General features: G+C 44.2%; 1 protein-coding gene across 5 annotated transcripts in view; it reads right to left on the reverse strand.

Annotated features, from left to right (window-relative positions):
- The window catches only part of TUBGCP4 (tubulin gamma complex associated protein 4), a 41,911-nt gene that overhangs the window by 20,053 nt on the left and 1,456 nt on the right, over positions 1 to 20,402 (reverse strand). For 3 of the 5 annotated variants that reach the window (XR_006274786.1, XR_006274785.1, XM_038419670.2), the window contains exons 3-9: positions 17,002 to 17,124; positions 16,351 to 16,404; positions 15,351 to 15,407; positions 11,513 to 11,592; positions 10,491 to 10,692; positions 2,504 to 2,669; positions 344 to 468 (exon numbers count right to left, since the gene is read on the reverse strand). Coding sequence is in view for 3 of the 5 variants with exons in the window: in XM_038419670.2 (XP_038275598.1) it covers positions 344 to 468; positions 2,504 to 2,669; positions 10,491 to 10,692; positions 11,513 to 11,592; positions 15,351 to 15,407; positions 16,351 to 16,404; positions 17,002 to 17,124 (807 nt within the window). In the remaining 2 variants the exon portion in view is untranslated. The remainder of the gene's footprint in view (positions 1 to 343; positions 469 to 2,503; positions 2,670 to 10,490; positions 10,693 to 11,512; positions 11,593 to 15,350; positions 15,408 to 16,350; positions 16,405 to 17,001; positions 17,125 to 20,402) is intronic. The other 2 variants (XM_038419671.2, XM_038419672.2) reach the window with 2 other exon arrangements.

Consider the following 20,402-nt stretch of genomic DNA (forward strand, 5'->3'; position numbering starts at 1 on the left):
GCCCTACAGCTCAGGAGCCTTGTAAAGTCTCCAGCTCCACTGCCTGTTCCTTCCATGCCTGTTCACCTCATGAGCTCTAGAGGGTGTCCCATCCTCCCCAGAACTCACTCGCTTTGCAGGTTCTGACACACACCATCTTCTAGAATCAAGGAGCTCTCCAGGGGTTCATGCTTCTGTCCCTAGCTTTTCTTGGGATCTAGTCAGCATTCCCTCAAGCACATTCCCTCCCAAAAGATTTGGTCCATGTGGTGTTTCTATGCTGCAAAGGGAGAGGCATAGGGTTCCAAAGTGTTTAAGCCCCTGGTAGGAGTTGTGGACCCAGGACCCCGATATGTTGGATTACCTCAGCAACTGTGCTCCGAATCCAGTCAACCACAGCCTCAAAGTCCACCAGACTAAAGAGTGGCTGCTGCTTGAGGCGGTGTAGCTCTGCAGCAAAAGTGTCTTCCTGGTTCTTCAAGATAGAGCCTACCCAGAAAAGGGAAGAGCATCTGGACTGAAGTAAAACAGTACAAAAAAGCAAGATACTTTCCAGGTAAGCTACTAACAGACTGTTCAGCAGCCTTTGCCCAGTAAAGTTGTGTATGTGGATTGCCTAGGAACATTTTGCCATTTTGCCTTCATGCTCAAAGTCGCTTACTCATTGGACAACAAATACTTCTTACCTACAGCTCTAGGCCATCTGGTAAGTGGAACATTTCCAGAGAGCCTACAGCATGGCTTGTCACAATAGCAAAGCATCTGTCACTCTGCAAGCAATGATGTTTCCTGCTAGTTCCATCCCAATCCAGGATTCAGATCAGATTTTCTGACCAACTAAACTAAAAACCAAGCCCCTCTCTCTTACTGTCTTTGGCCTTGTCTACACAAGAATACTGAATGAAGTGCATCCTCACTAGTCACCCTCACCTGGTCTAAGGTTTGCCTTTGTGTCTACATTGCGCACCCCCGTCCCCCAAAACCAGATGCAGGCTCATCTTGGCCGGCTCAGCGGTGACAACTTAGTTTGCTGGTTGCAAGTCCCATTCTGTTTCTACCTCCACACCATGCCCCCTTTGGGAATGGCCCCCCGACAGAATCTCTCCTACCCAGGAGTGGACTCTGATCCTACTATCCTTTCTCCCCCATCCATGCTCTCTCACATGTACCCTGCCCCACCAATAATAAACCCCCCTGCTTCAGCTGTGCCACACCTCAGCTGGCAAGACACTGATGGTTCACCAGCTAGTATTTACTCTGACAAACAGCAGGTGGATCATCAGAGCAGGAATACCAGCTGATGATCCATGGATGAATTGCGGGATGGGGTTGAGAGGTGGTAGCTGCACTCCTCACCACCCCTCAGCTACCAGCTCCATACCATCTCTTACTGCACCTGGTAGTGGCAGACACTCTTGTGCTGGCAAACCAGAGTGTGTCAGCTGACTCGCTGAGGAATGGTTCAGTTGGAACAGAGGGGCATAAGCGAGGGAGATACCGTGAAGGGGTGTGGCAGTGTACACTCCCAGTGGAATCACCACGTAAAGACCTTTGAACCCAAGGTGGGAGGCTCTCCAGGATGCTTGATGGGGGTCCACTTCTGATGAAGAGGAAATATTAAGGGAGAATGAAGTGAGGTGGGGGGAAGGAGGGGGAATTCAGGAAGTTTGCCAGCAAAGGAGCTGTTGATTTTGATAGTGCACAGATTTTACTGCATCCACACAGTCAACTGTGCTACAAAGTTTCAGGGCTAAGTTGTACTAACTATTGCCTCCCCAACAATTGTCAAACTTTTACATGTGATCCTAATAGCTATGAAGTCATTTGTCCGGGGTGGGGGATGGACACATGACCACTGCTATCCCTGTACTGGCATCTGTATGTGACTCCAAAGCTGAGAGATCAGGGATGAGTGAAAATGTGAATGGAGCTCTGTGATAGGTCTCAGAGGAAAGCATTCATTGCATCAACTCTGAGAGCTTGCCTCATCTGATGGAACAGGTTTCTACACCATAAGGAGCTAGAACAGCATTTATATCACTAACAAGACTGGATACTGATAGTTACTCTAAGCCTCTTTATAGCCAACTTGTGCCATGTCGCTTCTGCTGGAAAGTTGTGAGATATGGGGTGTTGGGGAAGACAGAATTTGGGCGTCCTTCTGGCAGGATCTTAGGTGTGGATATAGACGAGCTTTTCTCTATGAAACACTGAAGGGTGAGTCAGCCAGAAATACCTGAATACACACTCTTGGCTGCTGTGATAACCACAACTTTAAGAGCTAAATGGGAGGGAGTAGAAACCTCCATGGCTTCAAAGTAAGTGCTGGTTCTTGTACTGGAGGTGCACCAGCTATTTAAAACTCTTCTCTGATGTGTCCAGACAAACCAAAGATCATAGTATTGAGAGATGGGGTATCATACAACCCTTTGGAAAGTACTCTCCAGTTAATCAAAATGAACAAAGACCATGGGGAAGCCAAGTTCTGGCAAGGAGCCAAGTAAGCCAGGCAGCTGTTTCCTACCTTTTCTGGTCAGGTTCACATTTTGATTCTCAAACATCTGTACTGATTCTCCCACAAAGAGGATTTTCTCAGCAACCCGCACAGGTATGTATGATGGTAACATTTCCACTCGCAGAGAAAACTGTTTCAGAGATGGTGCTAACATGTTCTCTTCCTCAATCAGGCGCTATCACAACCCCCAACGAGTTGAACGGGGAAGCAGTAGAAAACACAAGGCCAGGAAGAAAGAGGCATTGGGGGAACAGACAGAAAGAAAGAAAGAAAGGTGCCAGGGACGAAAAAACAAGAGAGAGGAAAACCAATATAAATAAGGTGGAAAAAAGGCAAACCCACCCTACATTATTAAGATACAGGTAAGTCTAACTTATTCCAGTGATGTTTTAGCCCATTTCTAATCTATACCAGCAGCCTCTCACCCTTTCAGTAATTTGTTTCCTTGAAAGCTGCATATGAAAGGCTTTTTGAAAATACAGTGCTATATTAACTGGTTCTCTTTTATCCAATATTCTGTTAACATATTCAGACATTCTGTAAAGTAGAAATGGATGATTTTCCTTAACAGGAGCAGTGCTATTTTGTCCTTATGTTAATCTAGATATTTCATAACTCTCTAATCAGTATTTCAACCAGTTGTCTTGCTACTGATGAGTAAAGTTCACTGGTCCATAATCCAAGGATCACCTCAGTACCATTTTTAAAGAGCTGAATTGCTACTCTCTGGTTCTCCAATTTAATAGCTGATTTCAGGAAGTATTTGCATATTTTTGTTAACAGTTCAGCCACTCTGTTCTCAAGTCCCTCCAGCACTCTTAGATGAAGACTGCTCAGTCCTGCTGACTTATTCTTAATTTATCAGTTCATTCTAATATCTCCCTCCTCTGCTGACACCTCAATCTGAGGATGCCTCATCTTTATTATCTGAAAAAAAGTACCCCTCAGGAAGGAATCTCCAATGTTCTCTGTGGTGAAGACTGAGGAAAAGATATCATTAAGCTCCTCTGCAGTGCCTTTATTCTCCTTAACAGCCCTTTCATCTCCTCGGGATTGTGCAGACTTACCAATTCTCTGTCTTCCAATAGAATATACTGAAAGAATTTATTTGTCTTTGGCTATCTGCCTTTAAAAATCCCTCTTAGGTCCGTCTATCTGTGTATAAGCTACACTAAGTGTGGTTTAGTCCCCCTCTAGTCTCCCACCAGCGGCTGGATCAATGAGTCTGCTACTGCCTCCAAGCAATTCCCATACACGCCACACTTTGGTAACAATGCCCCAGTCAGGTCATCTGAATGGAATCTGGGAACACTGGATCTTAAAACAGCAGCCTCTACTGTTTGAGCTAAAGGACCAAGTTCATCAGTTTGAATTCAGTACCAAACTCAAACCTTTCTGATCTGCTAGAGAAGGACAAAGAGCTATACTGTGTTAGGCCGCATAATAGTACACTTTACTTGCTGTATTCAGTGTTGTGCACAAGTGAAGATGATGTGGAAAAATTCTATCAGGAGCTCAAGGAAACCCTCGCTCAAAAATCCATATATACGATTGTGAAGGGAGACTTCAATGCCAAGGTCGGAAGAGGGAAAGGCAGCGAAAAGTTCATTGGAAGGTATGACATCAGCGAATGGAATCCATAAGGAGAGCGCCTGGCAACTCTGGCGGAGACTAAAGAAATGTTAATTGATAACACCTGGTTTAAGAAGAAGGCCAATAGGAGGTGGACATGGATCGCACCCAATGCGAAGAAGAACGAGATAGACTATATTCTGATTGATAAGCGGTGCATCGTAGAAGACATTTTAGTAGTGCTATCATTCAACACCAGTAGTGACCATCGCTTGCTCAGAGCAAGATTCAACTTCAACAAAAAGATGAAAGCGCTACAGATGGCAAATCAGAGACAGCACCCCGAAAATATTTGACGAGGTAATCCTGAAAGCAAACATTTTCAAAGACTGAAGCCTCACCGATAACTGATGAAAAACTTTGCTGATAAGCTGAGGTAATGCATGAAATTAGCCTAGAAAGAAAGACCAAGAAGAGCGAAGGGAAGAATCTCAGAGGAAACGAGGAACTTGTTAGAGAATGCGGAGGAATATGAAGCGAAATGTCGACAAACTCGAGTACTCCCTCCTCTGCAAGCTGATAAGACTAAAGGAGGACTTCGAGAAGTACCGAAAGACTTCGAGAAGTACCAAAATGAAAGGCTCTTAAAGATGGCTAAAGATCGCAGAAGTCTCAAAAAATGCAAATGGGAATTGATGCTGAACAGGTTGACAGTAACAGCACTGAAGAACAAGGACGGAAAAGCAGTAATTGACAGAACAGGGATGGAAACGGTCTGCAAAGATTTCTACACCGAATTGTTCACGTCTCAAACGTCACACTACCAATGCTTAGACACCAACTAACGCGTACTCCCAGTCCTCATCAGCGAAGTTTGACATACAGTTTATCAAATGATGGAAGGAAAAGCTCCAGGAAAAGACGGACTTACAGCCGAGAAGAGCTAGAGGCCAAGACCTCGGGTAAACCCTTACTCAAAAGGTTTTAGCCTTACTTCAAAATGCAAAAATATCATCATTTTGCTGTACAAGAAAGGTGATCACGAAGATCTGAAGAACTACTGTACAATATGCATCCAAGGGTGCTGAGGAAATTGGCTGATGTGATTGCAGAGCCACTGGCCATTATCTTTGAAAACTCAGGGCGACTGGGGGAGGTCCCGGACCATTGGAAAAAGACAAATATAGTGCTCATCTTTTAAAAAGGGAAGGAGGAGAACCTGGGGAACTACAGGTCCATCAGTATCACCTCAGTCCCTGGAAAAATCATGGAGCAGGTCCTCAAGGAATCAATTTTGAAGTACTTGGAGGAGAGGAAGGTGATCAGGAACAGTCAACATGGATTCACTAAGGGCAAGTTATGCCTGACCAACCTGATTGCCTTCTATGATGAGATAACTGGCTCTTGACTTTAGCAAAGCTTTTGATACTGTCTCCCACAGTATTCTTGCCAGCAAGTTAAAGTATGGATTGGATGAATGGACTATAAGGTGGACAGAATGCTGGCTAGATTGTTGAGCTTAACTGGTAGCGATCGATGGCTCAGTGTCTAGTTGGCAGCTGGTACTAAGAGTGCCCCATGGGTCAGTCCTGGGACCGGTTTTGTTCAACATATTTATTAATGATCTGGATGATGGGATGGATTGCACCCTCAGCAAGTTCGCAAATGACACTAAGCTGGAGGGGGGGAGAGGTAGATACACTGGAGGGTAGGGATCGGGTCCAGAGTGACCTGGTTTAGGGTTAGGGTTTGGGCCAAGAAATTAACATGTGCCACAATCGGGAAAGCAAACTCTCGCGAAGAAAGAAAACTGATTGGCACACATTCAGTTCTATCAAGAATGTCCAAGGAAAAAAAAAACAAGACAACACATTCCATCCTCTTCAACTCAACAGTACTGCTGGCAATGTTGTACAGCAACGAAACATGGGCACAAAGATAGAGGAGCAACAACTGTCTGTCATGGAGAGGCTGATGGAAAGAATTTTGGGGATTTCAACCTGTGACCAAGTCCCCAGTGAAGTGATCAGATAGACTGGAGTGCAGGACATCATTGTTGAAAGCAGGTACAGTAAAATGCGATGGGCCAGGCATATAGCTAGGCTCACTGGCAACTGATGGACTGCAGCTGTTGCTGAGTGGTACCCACAGGAACTGAAACAACCACTCAGATGACCTCCAAAGAGATGGGAAGATTTTATTGTGAAAAGGCATGGCCGCACATAGAATCATAGAATACCAGGGTTGGAAGGGACCTCAGGAGGTCATCTAGTCCAACCCCCTGCTCAAAGCAGGACCAATCCCCAACTAAATCATCCCAGCCAGGGCTTTGTCAAGCCTGACCTTTAAAAACTTCCTAAGGAAGGAGATTCCACCACCTCCCTAGGTAACGCATTCCAGTGTTTCACCCACCCTCCTAGTGAAAAAGTTTTTCCTAATATCCAACCTAAACCTCCCCTACTGGAACTTGAGACCATTACTCCTTGTTGTGTCATCTGCTACCACTGAGAACAGTCTAGATCCATCCTCTTTGGAACCCTCTTTCAGGTAGTTGAAAGCAGCTATCAAATCCCCCCTAATTCTTCTCTTTCGCAGACTAAACAATCCCAGTTCTCTCAGCCGCTCCTCATAAGTCATGTGTTCCAGTCCCCTAATCATTTTTGTTGCCCTCCGCTGGATGTTTTCCAATTTTTCCACATCCTTCTTGTAGTGTGGGGCCCAAAACTGGACACAGTACTCCAGAAGAGGCCTCACCAATGTCGAATAGAGGGGAACGCTCACGTCCCTCTATCTGCTGGCAATGCCCCTACTTATACATCCCAAAATGCCATTGGCCTTCTTGGCAACAAGGGCACACTGTTGACTCATATCCAGCTTCTTGTCCACTGTAACCCCTAGGTCCTTTTCTGCAGAACTGCTGCCTAGCTATTCAGTCCCTGGTCTGTAGCAGTGCATGGGATTCTTCCGTCCTAAGTGCAGGACTCTGCACTTGTCCTTGTTGAACCTCATCAGATTTCTTTTGGCCCAATCCTCTAATTTGTCTAGATCCCTCTGTATCCTATCCCTACCCTCCAGCATATCTACCTCCCAGTTTCGTGTCATCTGCAAACATGCTGAGGATGCAATCCACACCATCCTCCAGATCATTAATGAAGATATTGAACAAAACCGGCCCGAGGACCGACCCTTGGGGCACTCCACTTGATATCGGCTGCCAAATAGACATGGAGCTATTGATCACTACCCGTTGAGCCGGATGATCTAGCCAGCTTTCTATCCATCTTATAGTCCATTCCTCCAGCCCATACTACTTTAACTTTCTGGCAAGAATACTGTGGGATACCGTGTCAAAAGTTTTGCTAAAGTCAAGGAACACCACATCCACTGCTTTCCCCTCATCCACAGAGCCAGTTATCTCATCATAGAAGGCAATCAGGTTGGTCAGGCATAACTTGCTCTTAGTGAATCCATGTTGACTGTTCCCGATCACCTTCCTCTCCTCCAAGTGCTTCAAAATTGATTCCTTGAGGACCTGCTCCATGATTTTTGCAGGGACTGAGGTGAGGCTGACTGGCCTGTAGTTCCCAGGATCCTCGTTCATCCCTTTTTTAAAGATGGGCACTACATTAGCCTTTTTCCAGTCGTCCGGGACCTCCCCAGATCGCCATGAGTTTTCAAAGATAATGGCTCTGCAATCACATCCGCCAACTCCTTTAGCACTCTCGGATGTAGTGCATCCAGCCCCATGGACTTGTGCTCGTCCAGCTTTTCTAAATAGTCCCAAACCACTTCTTTCTCCACAGAGAGCTCGTCACCTCCTCCCCATGCTATGCTGCCCAGTGCAGTAGTCTGGGAGATGACCTTGTTCGTGAAGACAGAGACAAAAAATAGCATTGAGTACATTAGCTTTTTCCACATCCTCTGCCACTTGGTTGCCTCCCTCATTCAGTAAGGGGCTCACAGTTTCCTTGACTTTCTTCTTGTTGCTAACATACCTGAAGAAACCCTTCTTGTTGCTCTTAACATCTCTTGCTAGCTGCAACTCCAGGTGTGATTTGGCCTTCCTCATTTCACTCCTGCATGCCTGAGCAATATTTTTATACTCCTCCCTGGTCATTTGTCCAATCTTCCACTTCTTCTAAGCGTCTTTTTTGTGTTTAAGATCAGCAAGGATTTTACTGTTAAGCCAAGCTGGTCGCCTGCCCTATTTACTGTTCTTTCTACACATCGGGATGGTTTGTCCCTGTAACCTCAATAAGGATTCTTTAAAATACAGCCAGCTCTCCTGGACTCCTTTCCCCCTCACGTTATTCTCCCAGGGGATCCTGCCCATCAGTTCCCTGAGGTTGTCAAAGTCTGCTTTTCTGAGATCCAGGGTCCGTATTCTGCTCCTCTCCTTTCTTCCCTGTGGCAGGATCCTGAACTTGATCATCTCATGGTCCTTGCCTCCCAGGTTCCCCTCCACTTTTGCTTCCCGTACTAATTCTTCCCGCTTTGTGAGCAGCAGGTCAAGAAGAGCTCTGCCCCTAGTTGGTTCCTCCAGCACTTGCACCAGGAAATTGTCCCCTACACTTTCCAAAAATGTCCTGGATTGTCTGTGTACCATTGTATTGCTCTCCCAGATATCAGGGTGACTGAAGTCTCCCATGAGAACCAGAGCTTGCAATCTAGTAACTTCCATTAGTTGCCAGAAGAAAGCCTCGTCCACCTCATCCCCCTGGTCCGGTGGTCTATAGCAGTCTCCCACCACAACATCATCCTTGTTGCTCGCACTTCTAAACTTAATCCAGAGACTCTCAGGTTTTTCTTCAGTTTCATACCGGAACTCTGAGCAGTCATACTGTTCTCTTACATACAATACAACTCCCCCACCTTTTCTGCCCTGCCTGTCCTTCCTGAACAGTTTATATCCATCCATGACAGTACTCCAGTCATGTGAGTTATCCCACCAAGTCTCTGTTATTCCAATCACATCATAATTCCTTGACTGTGCCAGGACTTCCAGTTCTCCCTGCTTGTTTCCCAGGCTTCTTGCATTTGTGTACAGACACTTGAGAACTCGCTGATCGTCCCGCTTTCTCAGTCTGAGGCAGGAGCCCTCTCCCCTCGTGCTTTCCTGCTTGTGCTTCCTCCCGGTATCCTACTTCCCCACTTACCTCAGGGCTTTGTTCTCCTTCCCCTAGTGAACCTAGTCTAAAGCCCTCCTCACTAGGTTAGCCAGCCTGCTTGCGAAGATGCTCTTCCCTCTCTTCGTTAGGTGGAGACCGTTTCTGCCTAGCGCTCCTCCTTCTTGGAACACCATCCCATGGTCAAAGAATCCAAAGCCTTCTCTCCAACAGCACCTGCATAGTCATTCGTTGACTTCCATGATTCGATGGTCTCTACCCAGGCTTTTTCCTTCCACGGGGAAGATGGACGAAAACACCACTTGCGCCTCAAACTCCTTTATCCTTCTTCCCAGAGCCATGTAGTCTGCAGTGATCCACTCAAGGTCATTCTTGGCAGTATCATTGGTGCCCACGTGGAGAAGCAGGAAGGGGTAGCGATCAGAGGTCTTGATGAGTCTCGGCAATCTCTCAGTCACATCGTGAATCCTAGCTCCTGGCAAGCAGCAGACTTCTCGGTTTTCCCGATTGGGACAGCAGATAGATGACTCAGTCTCCCTTAGGAGAGAGTCCCCGACCGCCACCACCCGCCTCCGAGAGAAGGAAGGCCAGGATAAGAGAAGAATGGAAGACGTGTTGTGATTGGCGCAATATATATGAGGGCTGATGGACCAATCGATTAAGGTGATCAGGGTAATGTAGTATTGGTCCCAGGATATTAGAGAGACAAGGTGGGTGAAGTTATAACTTTGACTGGACCAACTTCTGTTGGTGACACAAGCTTTTGAGCTTTTACAGAGCCTTTCTTCAGGTCTAGGAAAGGTGCTAAAGTGTCACAGCTAAAAGTTTCCCAGACCTGAAAACTCTGTGTAGCTTGAAGTTGGTCCAATAAAAGATATTACCTCACCTACCTCCTCACTTTACTTGGTGTAATTTGATCCTTTCTAATGGCCTTACTAGAATTGAATCTCCCTTTTCTGAAGGATATCTGCTTAGTTTGAACCTCTTGGACTTAGCCATTTATCCATGCTAAACTTTTCTCCTTTTCTAACTTTCCTGCTTCCTTTCTTGTTTGATATATGTGCGCCTTATGTGTGGCATAATCCTTAAAACATTCCAAATCCCTCACCTCTTTGACCTCACCAGTCCTTTTTGCCTAGTTTGTAGCTGCATATTACAGTATTTCATTGATTTGTCATCCTACCATGGCTTATGAATGCCCGTTAAGTCATGGATCTTTCATTGAAGCAGAAAAAGGCAGATTTCTGACTACATTCTCTAATGCTCTGAGAATGCCATGTTTTAACCTGCAATCTCACCAGGTCCTGCAGCTCTCGCAGCTGTTTTCCTGTTAGTCCCCCAATTCCCAGGTCGTCGTCCTCTTCTTCAGGCTGGGCAGGGACATTCCCAGAAGATGGGCCCTGTTTAACAAAGAACTCTTCATGTTGATCTAGGAGCAGTCCATGCAGCATCCAGGCAGAGAGCTGCTTATACATGACTCCATGACACACAGCCAGGATCCTGGGGACCAAGCATAATGGAAAGTGAAAGAAGGCAGTGTATATAACAATCAGAACGAAATACACACCACATATCCTAAGGAGGTCATTCAGCATGGTGAGAGCTGAAGTGCTAACAAGTGAAATTTGCTCATGGAGGAAGGTGGGAGGCCTCGAGTGTGCCATTAAAGTACAGTTTGTTTACCTCCCTCACACGAAATAGGATCAAACTGCTCCTACTCACTTAGCTGCCATGTTAGCAGCTCCATGAGCTGCACCTTGAAAGTCAGTGCCCTAATTTCCTCCTCCAAGGGAACCCATTTCTGGTAATATTCAACCAATCAAATCACCCCATGTCTGAATCTCCAATCTATATTCCAGGGGGTCAGCTGACACAATGGAACTTCTTCCATTGCAACTGCCATACAAATTGCATTAGATAAGGGGAAAAGTGTGGGGGTGGGAAACAGACTTAAAAAGCCATCCCTAAGCCAGTCATAGCTTTCCCTCATTGTCAGTCTCAGCAGAAAGGCCAGGGAAAGTAAACTCCCATCTACCGTAGGAAATGCCTCATAAGCTCAGGAGTGAGATTACTGGCAGTTCAGTGTGCGAAGGAAGCTTGTACTGCAGCTGTCTATGGTGTACTTAGCCTGTACATAAACAGAGGACTTGAGCCTTCAGGGCTGTCAGCCTAGCATTCCACTCCTGCCTTTCAGATTGCACAGAGCTCTTGTTAGACACATCTCTATTTGCTATAGCTAAAGAGAGAAGATATTTTGGCACTAACTCCAGCTGTTACAAGAGCATAATAGCCAAGCAGTAGTATTAGTGAATCTTCTTACTTTTCCAGTGCACTACGCACAGGGGGCAGCCCCCCACAGCTGTGTTTATGTACAGTCTCCAGGAGCTGACAGCCATGAATCTGCAGAAGAAACAAAGTGGTCAAACTGGATTTGCAGTGAGAAATCTTCCCTTGATTCTGTACCCAAGTTTCAGATGTTCAAATGCTACACTTACAGCTGAATGTACAAAGAAGGCTTTGCAATGACAAAGGAAATGGTGCATGGGTCTCAGTGAGAACTGGAAGGGAGGGGAAATATGGATAGTAATTCCATGCTTGAATAATAATATAGCAATAGAGATATATTACTGACCACCTGACCAGGATGGTGATAGTGACTGTGAAATGCTAAGGGAGATGAGAGAGCCTATTAAAATAAACTCAATAATAATGGGCAATTTCAACTATCCCCATATTGACTGGGTACAACTCAGGATGGGAGGCAGAGATAAAAGTTTCATGACACCTTAAATGACTGCTTCTTGGAGCAACTAGTCCTGGAACCCACAAGAGAAGAGGCAATTCTTGATTTAGTCCTAAGTGGCGCCCAGGATCAGGTCCAAGAGGTGAATATAGATGGACCACTTGGTAATAGTGACCATAATATAATTAAATTTAACATCCTTGTAGTGGGGGAAACACCATAGCAGCCCAACACTGTAGCATTTAATTTCAGAAAGGAGAACTACATAAAAATGAGGTTAGCTAAACAGAAATTAAAAGGTACACCACCAAAAGTAAAATCCCTACAAGCTGCATGGAAACTTTTTAAAGACAACATAATAGAGGCTCAACTTAAATGTATACCCAAAATTAAAAAACATAGTAAGAGAACCAAAAAAGGGCCACCATGGCTAAACAACAAAGTAAAAGAAGCAGTTAGAGGCAAAAAGGCATCCTTTAAAACATGGAATTAAATCCTAGTGAGGAAAATAGAAAGGAGCATAAACTCTGGCAAATGAAACATAAAAATATTAGGAAGGCCAAGAAAGAATTTGAACAGCTAGCAAATGACTTAAAAAGTAATAGCAAAAATATGTTTAAAGTACATCAGAAATAGGAAGCCTGCTAAACAACCAGTGTGGCCACTGGATGATCTAGATGCTAAAGGAGAAGTCAAGGACAATAAGCCCAATGCGGAGAAACTAAATGAATTATTTGCATTGGTCTTTACGGTTGAGGATGTGAGGGAGATTCCCAAACCTGAGCCATTATTTTTAAATAGACAAATCTGAGGAACTGTCCCAGATTGAGGAGGTTTTGGAACAACTTGATAAACTAAACAGTAATAAGTCACCAGGACCAGATGGTATTCACCCAAAAGTTCTGAAGGAACTCAGATGTGAAATTGCAGGACTACTAACTGTAGTCTGTAACCCATCATTTAAATCAGCTTCTGTACCAAATGACTGGAGGATAGCTAATATATCACGAATTTTTTAAAAGGACTCCAGAGGTGACCCTGGCAATTACAGGCCGGTAAGCCTGACTTCAGTACCAGGCAAACTGCTTGAAACTATACTAAAAAACAAAATTGTCAGACACATAGATTAACATAATTTGTGGGGGAAGAGTCAACATGGTTTTCGTGAAGGGAAATCATGCCTCACCGATCTACTAGAATTCTTTGGGGGGGAGGGTCAAAAAGCATGTGGACAAGTGTATTTAGGTTTTCAGACAGCCTTTGACAAGATCCCTCACCAAAAGTTCTTAAGCAAAGTAAGCTGTCATGGGATAAGAGGGAAGGTCCTCTCATGGATCGGTAACTGGTTAAAAGGAAACAAAGGATAGGAATAAATGGTCAGTTTTCAGAATGGAGAGAGGTAAATAGTGGTATCCCCCAGGGATCTGTACTGGGCCAAGTCCTATTCAACATATTTATAAATGATCTGGAAAAAGGGGTAAACAGCTAGATGGCAAAACTTGCAGATAATACAAAACTACTCAAGATAGTTAAGTCCCAGGCAGACTGCGAAAAGTTACACAAAAGGATCTCTCAAAACTGGGTGACTGGGCAACAAAATGGCAGATGAAATTCAGTGTTGATAAATGCAAAATAATGCACACTGGAAAATATAATCCCAACTATACATATAAAATGATGGGGTCTAAATTAGCTTAAAGAAGAGATCTTGGAGTCATTGTAGATAGTTCTCTGAAAACATCCACTCAATGTGTAGCAGCAGGCAAAAAAGTAAACAGAATGCTGGGAATAATTGAGAGAGGGATAGATAATAAGACAGAAAATATCATATTGCCTCTATATAAATCCATGGTACACCTACATCTTGAATACTGTGTGCAGATGCGGTTGCCCCATCTCAAAAAAGCTATATTGGAATTGGAAAAGGTTCAGAAAAGGACAACAAAAATCATTAGGGGAATGGAACAGCTGCCATATGAGAAGAGATTAATAAATTTGGGAGTTTTCAGCTTGGAAAAGAGAAGACTAAGGGGGGATATGACTGAGGTCTATAAAATCATGACTGGTGTGGAGAAAGTAAATAAGGACATGTTATTTACTCCTTCTCATAACACGAGGACAAGGGGGTCACCAAATGAAATTAATAGGCAGCAAGAAAAGGAAGTATTTTTTCACACAATGCACAATCAACCTGTGGAATTCCTTGCGAGAGGATGTTGTGAAGGCCAAGACCATAACAGGGTTCAAAAAAGCACTAGATAATTTCATGGAGGATAGGTCCATCAATGGCCATTAGCCAGGATGGGCAGGGATGGTGTTCCTAGCCTCTGTTTGCCAGAAGCTCAGAATGAGTGACAGGGGATGGATCACTGGATGATTACCTGTTCTGTTCATTCCCTCTGGGGTACCTGGCACTGCCTACTATCGGAAGACAAGATACTGGGCTAGATGGACCCTTGGTCTGACCCAGTATGGCCATTCGTATGTTCTTATATACCCTCCTCTCACGCCCCACATAATGGCCCAGCAGACTTGTAGACTCCAACACACAAGTTCTCCCATAACCCCCTGTTACTGGCTAGAGGACAGTTTAATTTCATGGACTGTGAAGTCAGAAATCCTGCTTCTCCTGCCTTGTCTTTTGGATTTATAAGACACAAGAAAAAGAAATCCCAGTCACCAACACACAGTAAAGGTGGCAAATGTGCTCCATACTTTTCTACTGTGAATTAAATGTGATCCAAGACAAAGACTCTGTGCAGTCCCACCCCCAAAACTTATCTGCTTCCATCCTTGCTCCAAACCTTTCCCTCTGTTTCTCCATTCAAACCCGTCTCAGAATCTCTTTCCCCAACCACAGAAATGCACAACCTTCCATTCCCACCAGCTCCAATTACAGCCTTACCAGCTCACTCCCTCCCCCCCAAATCTGTAAATTACCAAAGGGAAAATAAGGGAATTTGATATCAGTACACAAGCTTCATGATGCTGGGCTATGTCCAGCATACAATTTTTCTGCCTTAGTCTCTCCATCTATTTATGTAAGTGATACCAAATGAGCAGTGTCCAAGATGCCTCACTGACATTAGTGAAAAACCAATCCATAGCCAGTAAATAGATAATCTGCTCCATACACAGGGAGCACATATGGATGGTTCTGACCAAGCCAGCGCCTCATTCTTGCTGATTCTCAAAAACCTTCCTTGGCCCGAACCATGCAGTCTTCAGGAGGAAGATACAAACTCTGAAAGGAAAAGCAAATGTTTCTTGAGGAGCCCCATCTACCTATCTCCGACAAGCTCTGTCAAACATCTGGTTCACTTTACCATCATGCAATTTTAACTAAAGGGAATGGATGGGAACAACAGATTCTGCTACAGAGAAACCAGCTCCAGTAACCAGCTGGTTACTATACCTTCTGGGTCTTGATCTGCTCCACCACAACCATCACCGAGGGAAAGAGGAGTTGGAACTGCAAAGCAAGGACCAACATGTAAAAATAGGGTCCTAAGTAGCGATATGTAGGGATGGGGCATTTAGGGGCTAGTATGGACAGCAGCTGGTTGTGGTAGTTTATCAGTCTATCACCTCACTGGCCTCACTTAGTGTTCTGGATGTCCCTGGAAGAGAGACCATGGCTTCTGCAGAGAGGACATGATGATTATACCAGGATACCGATGATGTTACTCTACCTTAACATCAACAACTAGATTGAACAGTGGAGGGGATGCTTATCCGGAGAGTCTCTGGTCACTTAGTAAGGTTGGCATGGATGACATGAGTTGTGCCAATGTGCTAGAAGTGCTGTCTAGGTGGGTACTGAAGTCTCTCAAGTTGATAAATTTAGGAGACACTAATTTGAGGATAGGAAGAGCTGCACAGGCTTCCCTCTATGTTGCAGCTAAACTCTAAATGGGACTTTTGGAGGCAGAGAGAAACTGTTGGATGGTTAAAGCGGGAGCTATTGTATCCCTGACAGGGCAATGATGCATGCCTCCCCAGCTGACATCTAGTCAAAAAGGTTCCATGGCCACATAGGCACATGACCCCAACAGCAGCGCTCCATGGTGAAAAAGTCATTAAAGAAAACAAAATGATATGTAATCTGAGAGCTAGAGCTGCTTAAAGTCAAGTGCAGACTGTAGCTTTCCTAACATTTCTGAAGTGTGATACATGCTACCAGCTATTTTGATTTTGCATAAAGGTGGAAATGGGAAAGGAAAATCTATTTCTTACAAGTATAACTACACCATATTAAAAGCTAAAGATGGCATTAATACAACTTTAAGTGTATTTAAGTGCTCAGAATTTAAGAGTACAAACATCAGAAATTAAAGTTTTAGTAACAATGGTAGCTCTGCAACACTACACATGCTGTATATACCAGTAGTAAGATCACAACAAATGCAACATACCTGATCCAGGGAGTAGTTAATGTGGGAGATGGAGAGGTGAGGGTCAGCCAGGAACTGCAACCACAACAGAAAAGTTAGTAAAAACCAAAATAAGTCTCTAATCTATAGCACTAAACCTTGGTGGAAAAAGGTAAAGAGCAGAACTGTACCCTCAAAAGTCCCAATAACTTTAGCTCACATAGATCTTTTCACAGAGACTTTTGAATCATATCCCCCTTCAGGCTGTTACTTTGATGAGAGTGAGCAGCCCATGCAATCACTGGGCATTGACTCAAAGAGAATCTACCCAAGAGATGGCGTAACGTCTACCAACTTGGCTGACACACCACAGATTTAACCAAGGTCCTTCAGAGCTTGACTTAGAGAATGAGGATCTGAATCTGAGGACTGTGACACTTGCATTCTCTATGGATCTGACAGAGTGGATCAGACGCAGAGGGGGACATGTAGCACACTGACCAGTGGGTTATAGTGGAACCTCACAGCAGCAATTTGGAAGACACCCCTGCAGTGGAAATGAAAGATTCCATCCCATCTTTGGCTGCTTCTTGTTAGCTTATTTGTTACTGAAGAGACAAGTTTCCACTGCACAGTATTTCAGCTCATAACATTGAATAGAGCACAGCTTCTTCTTCCAATTCTCTCCCTTACCTCCTGCTCCAGGTCAAGCAATGCCTGTCGATAGGGCTGCAGCACTGAATCGAGCCCTGTACAGAAGGCCCGCAAGTAAATCCCATGTAACCCACACTGGTTCTGCTGGGAAGGGTGATGATCCTAAAATCAAACAGTACGTTTTGAATTAGCCCCAGTACACTGGTGAGTGGACTGGGGACTAAGACCCAGATCCCTGAGATATTTAGGCACTTAGCTCCCATTGATTTCAACCTTCAGCACCTAAATATCTTTGAGGAGCTAGGCCTAAGTGACTCAGTGGATAGATGTGTTCACCACTAAGTCACCAGTTTAAACATAGTGAAGCCCATCTTAAACAACCACTGAAAGTACCAATAAAATCAGCTGTTAATCAGAGGTGGGTCAGCTGGCAAAGATGGAGCAGAATTGTATTCAGTCCCTTTGGATGTACAAGGAACTCCTGAGACAGAAGATTGCATAGTACAGTGACCATTTGTACATTTCACTTTGTGCGGACATGAACTGTTCACAAGTGGAGCTCAAACTACTTTGCAAACTGTAACACAGCCTTGCCATCCCTGTGGGATAAGTGAGCATTATCGTTATTTTACAAATCCAACCAGTCTGTTAGTAACAAGAAATCATTATAACCTATGTTAATGCTTTTTTTTTTAAACCAGAATAAAAGATTTGAGTCCAGTTTTGAATAAGTAAGTATCCATATCATGCCAACATACATAGCTTCCTGCCTCTATCTATTTAAGGGTTTTCTATATAGTCAGCATGGTAGTATTTAAGCACCTATCAGATAAATTTAGGCTTGCACTGTAAAGCCAGTAGTGGATTCATGAGTCATTTGCTCTTCTCTCTTCCTTGCTGGAAGACTGCTTGGCATGCATATGTATGTTTCTCCTCCATCAGTCTACTCTTCCCTCTCCCCCCTCCCAATTAATTTGGTTAAGGTGGGAAAGATGTGAGATTGTATTCTGGAAAGCAGTGTCTCTGAAAATTATGTGGAAGGTCATTGTAGATAACTAACTGCACATGACCTCCTTATGCAATGCTGTTGCAATACTGGGATGTATTAACACAGGAATAAGGTAATATTACCTCTATACATGGCATTGGTGACCCCACTACTGCAGTAGAGTGTCCTGTTATGGTATCCACTTTAAAAAAGGATGTGGTCTAGAAACCCTGGTTTACTATTAAAGGCTAGAGAGAAACTTGATATATGTAGCTTATCAAAGAGATATTTAAGAGACAACTCTACCAGTCTATAGTTACCTACACAGGAAGAAAGCAACTAATATTAGAGGGCTCTTTAAACTAGTTGACCAACTCATTACATGATCCAGTGGCTAGAAGCTGAAGTCAGCAAAGTTCAAAATGGAAAAGAAATGCAGCTTTTTAATGAAAGGGTAATTCACCACTGAAACAGATTACCAAGGGACGTGGTGGATTCTTCATCGCGGACTTTTAAAAAGATCTGATCTAGCTCAATGCAGAAATCACTGGGTGAAATTCTATAATCCATGTTATGTGGTAGTCAGATTAGAGACACAATGGTCTTTTCTGACTTTAACACACATGAATTAGTCGAAAAGGAGTATCTTGATGACGTATCTATTGACATTAAGACCGCACGGACCATGAAGACCAAAATCTTTTCTTAGCACTGTACGTAGTTAATCCAGTTCAAGACTGAGATACAATGATAAGGGAAAATATGGAGGAAAGTTTGTACCACATTTTCTGGGCTGTACCTATTGTGTGGCTAAAGGACTGCAGCCTCCAAGACTGTCTGTCAGCTTTCTCCAGCAATTTTTTTTTAGGACCTCAAAGGCTGAAATGGGACCCTGGTGTTTAGAGTGAAGATGCAAGTTAATAAGCTTTACCTTTTATCAAGACAAAGTAATCCTACCCCTCTAATATCCTTTGTTCATTCCCTTTGTTCTGACATTCTCATTTCTACAACCTGGTCGTTTGTTCCATTGCGGTGAAGGCTTCAATGAGCACAGAGGGCCTCTAATTAGATTTCTGCAGCTCTATCCAAGTTTATGCTTGCAAGTCTTTTAATCCATTCCATTAAACAAGACTGAGCTGCTCCATGCAGACAGCATCAGCCTTTGGGAGCAGGCTAGGTTGATTCACAAATGCAGAGAAAAGCATACCGAGTGACCTTGACTGAGGGGAAGAGAAAGTGTGCCTGAGAGGGACCTTACCGACTTCACAGTTCAACTGGTTATGGAAGAGTCACCCACTGCATAAGATAGAGAGCTACACGATCCCCCACCTCATATCTCCAACACACTCATCCTGTGGTTTCGCATCTTTGCTCTTTCTACTTCCCCATTCTAGACACTTCCAAATAAGTTATATAAACAGAGCAGTGAGGTATTTAAACCATAGCAGGAAGGAACTCATTTTTAAGACTACTACCTAAATGTGTTTTAATTTTTTACTGAAATTTCATTACTCTGTATGTACAAGTCTAACATATAACTAGAGAGGGTTTCACAATGCTATTTTTAGTGTGAACCTAACATGGAAAGAGTAAAAACATAGTGGCATAAATTTCAGAGTGGGAGCTATTGCTTCTTACAGAAAGTAGTTCTCTAGTTCAATAATGAGTTACTGAGTAAGTAAAGTTGAGAAACAGATTATCCCTGGAAAAAGCTAAGTCTTGTGGAGAGAAAGTAGTTTTGTCCTTTCTGAAGTCTATTTTTCATAGCAATATTATCCCATCCTGAGGCAGCTTAGTTGATAGATTTTGATTTGAAAAATTAGTTTAGCCATAAGTGTTTCTCTATCCTTTCATTTGTGGGGCTTAAGACCTAATTCAGCCCTGGCAAAAGCACCACCCACTGACTTCAAATGGGAGGCCAGATGCTCAGGGAAGTGCTGAAGTGGGCTCTGTCTTTCTCATTGGGCAGATTTTTCTGGAGACACAGTGTGATAGGTTTGTTTATTGCACATTAGCAAACTGAAGGACTATTGTCTAGCAGGGTAACAACTTAATAAGCCTCTGGGGTAGGCCTCATTTTATACGCAATAATCAATATATTACGGAGTTTAATTACAGGCACATCCTAGGATGACCAGACATCCCGATTTTACGGGACTTGTCCCGCATCCCAACCTTACATCGGTTGGGATGCCCTTTGTCCCAGTAGCGGGACCGTCCGGACTGCAGCTGCAGTGCCACCGCTCACCGCTTCCTGGTACGGCTCCCGGCACCTGCCCAATGGCAGGAGCGCCACGTGCTGCAGGGGCAGGGCTTGTAGGCACCAGGAGCAGGCAGAGAGCCCTCCGCCCTGACCTGACCTGCGACCCTAGGAGCCAGAGGGACCTGCCTGCCGGATGCTTCCCAGGACGGAAGCTGCCCCAGGTAAACACCGCCGGGACTCCCCACCTTG

The sequence above is a fragment of the Dermochelys coriacea genome, chromosome 10 (assembly GCF_009764565.3).
Source record: "Dermochelys coriacea isolate rDerCor1 chromosome 10, rDerCor1.pri.v4, whole genome shotgun sequence".
Classification (NCBI taxonomy): domain Eukaryota; kingdom Metazoa; phylum Chordata; order Testudines; family Dermochelyidae; genus Dermochelys; species Dermochelys coriacea.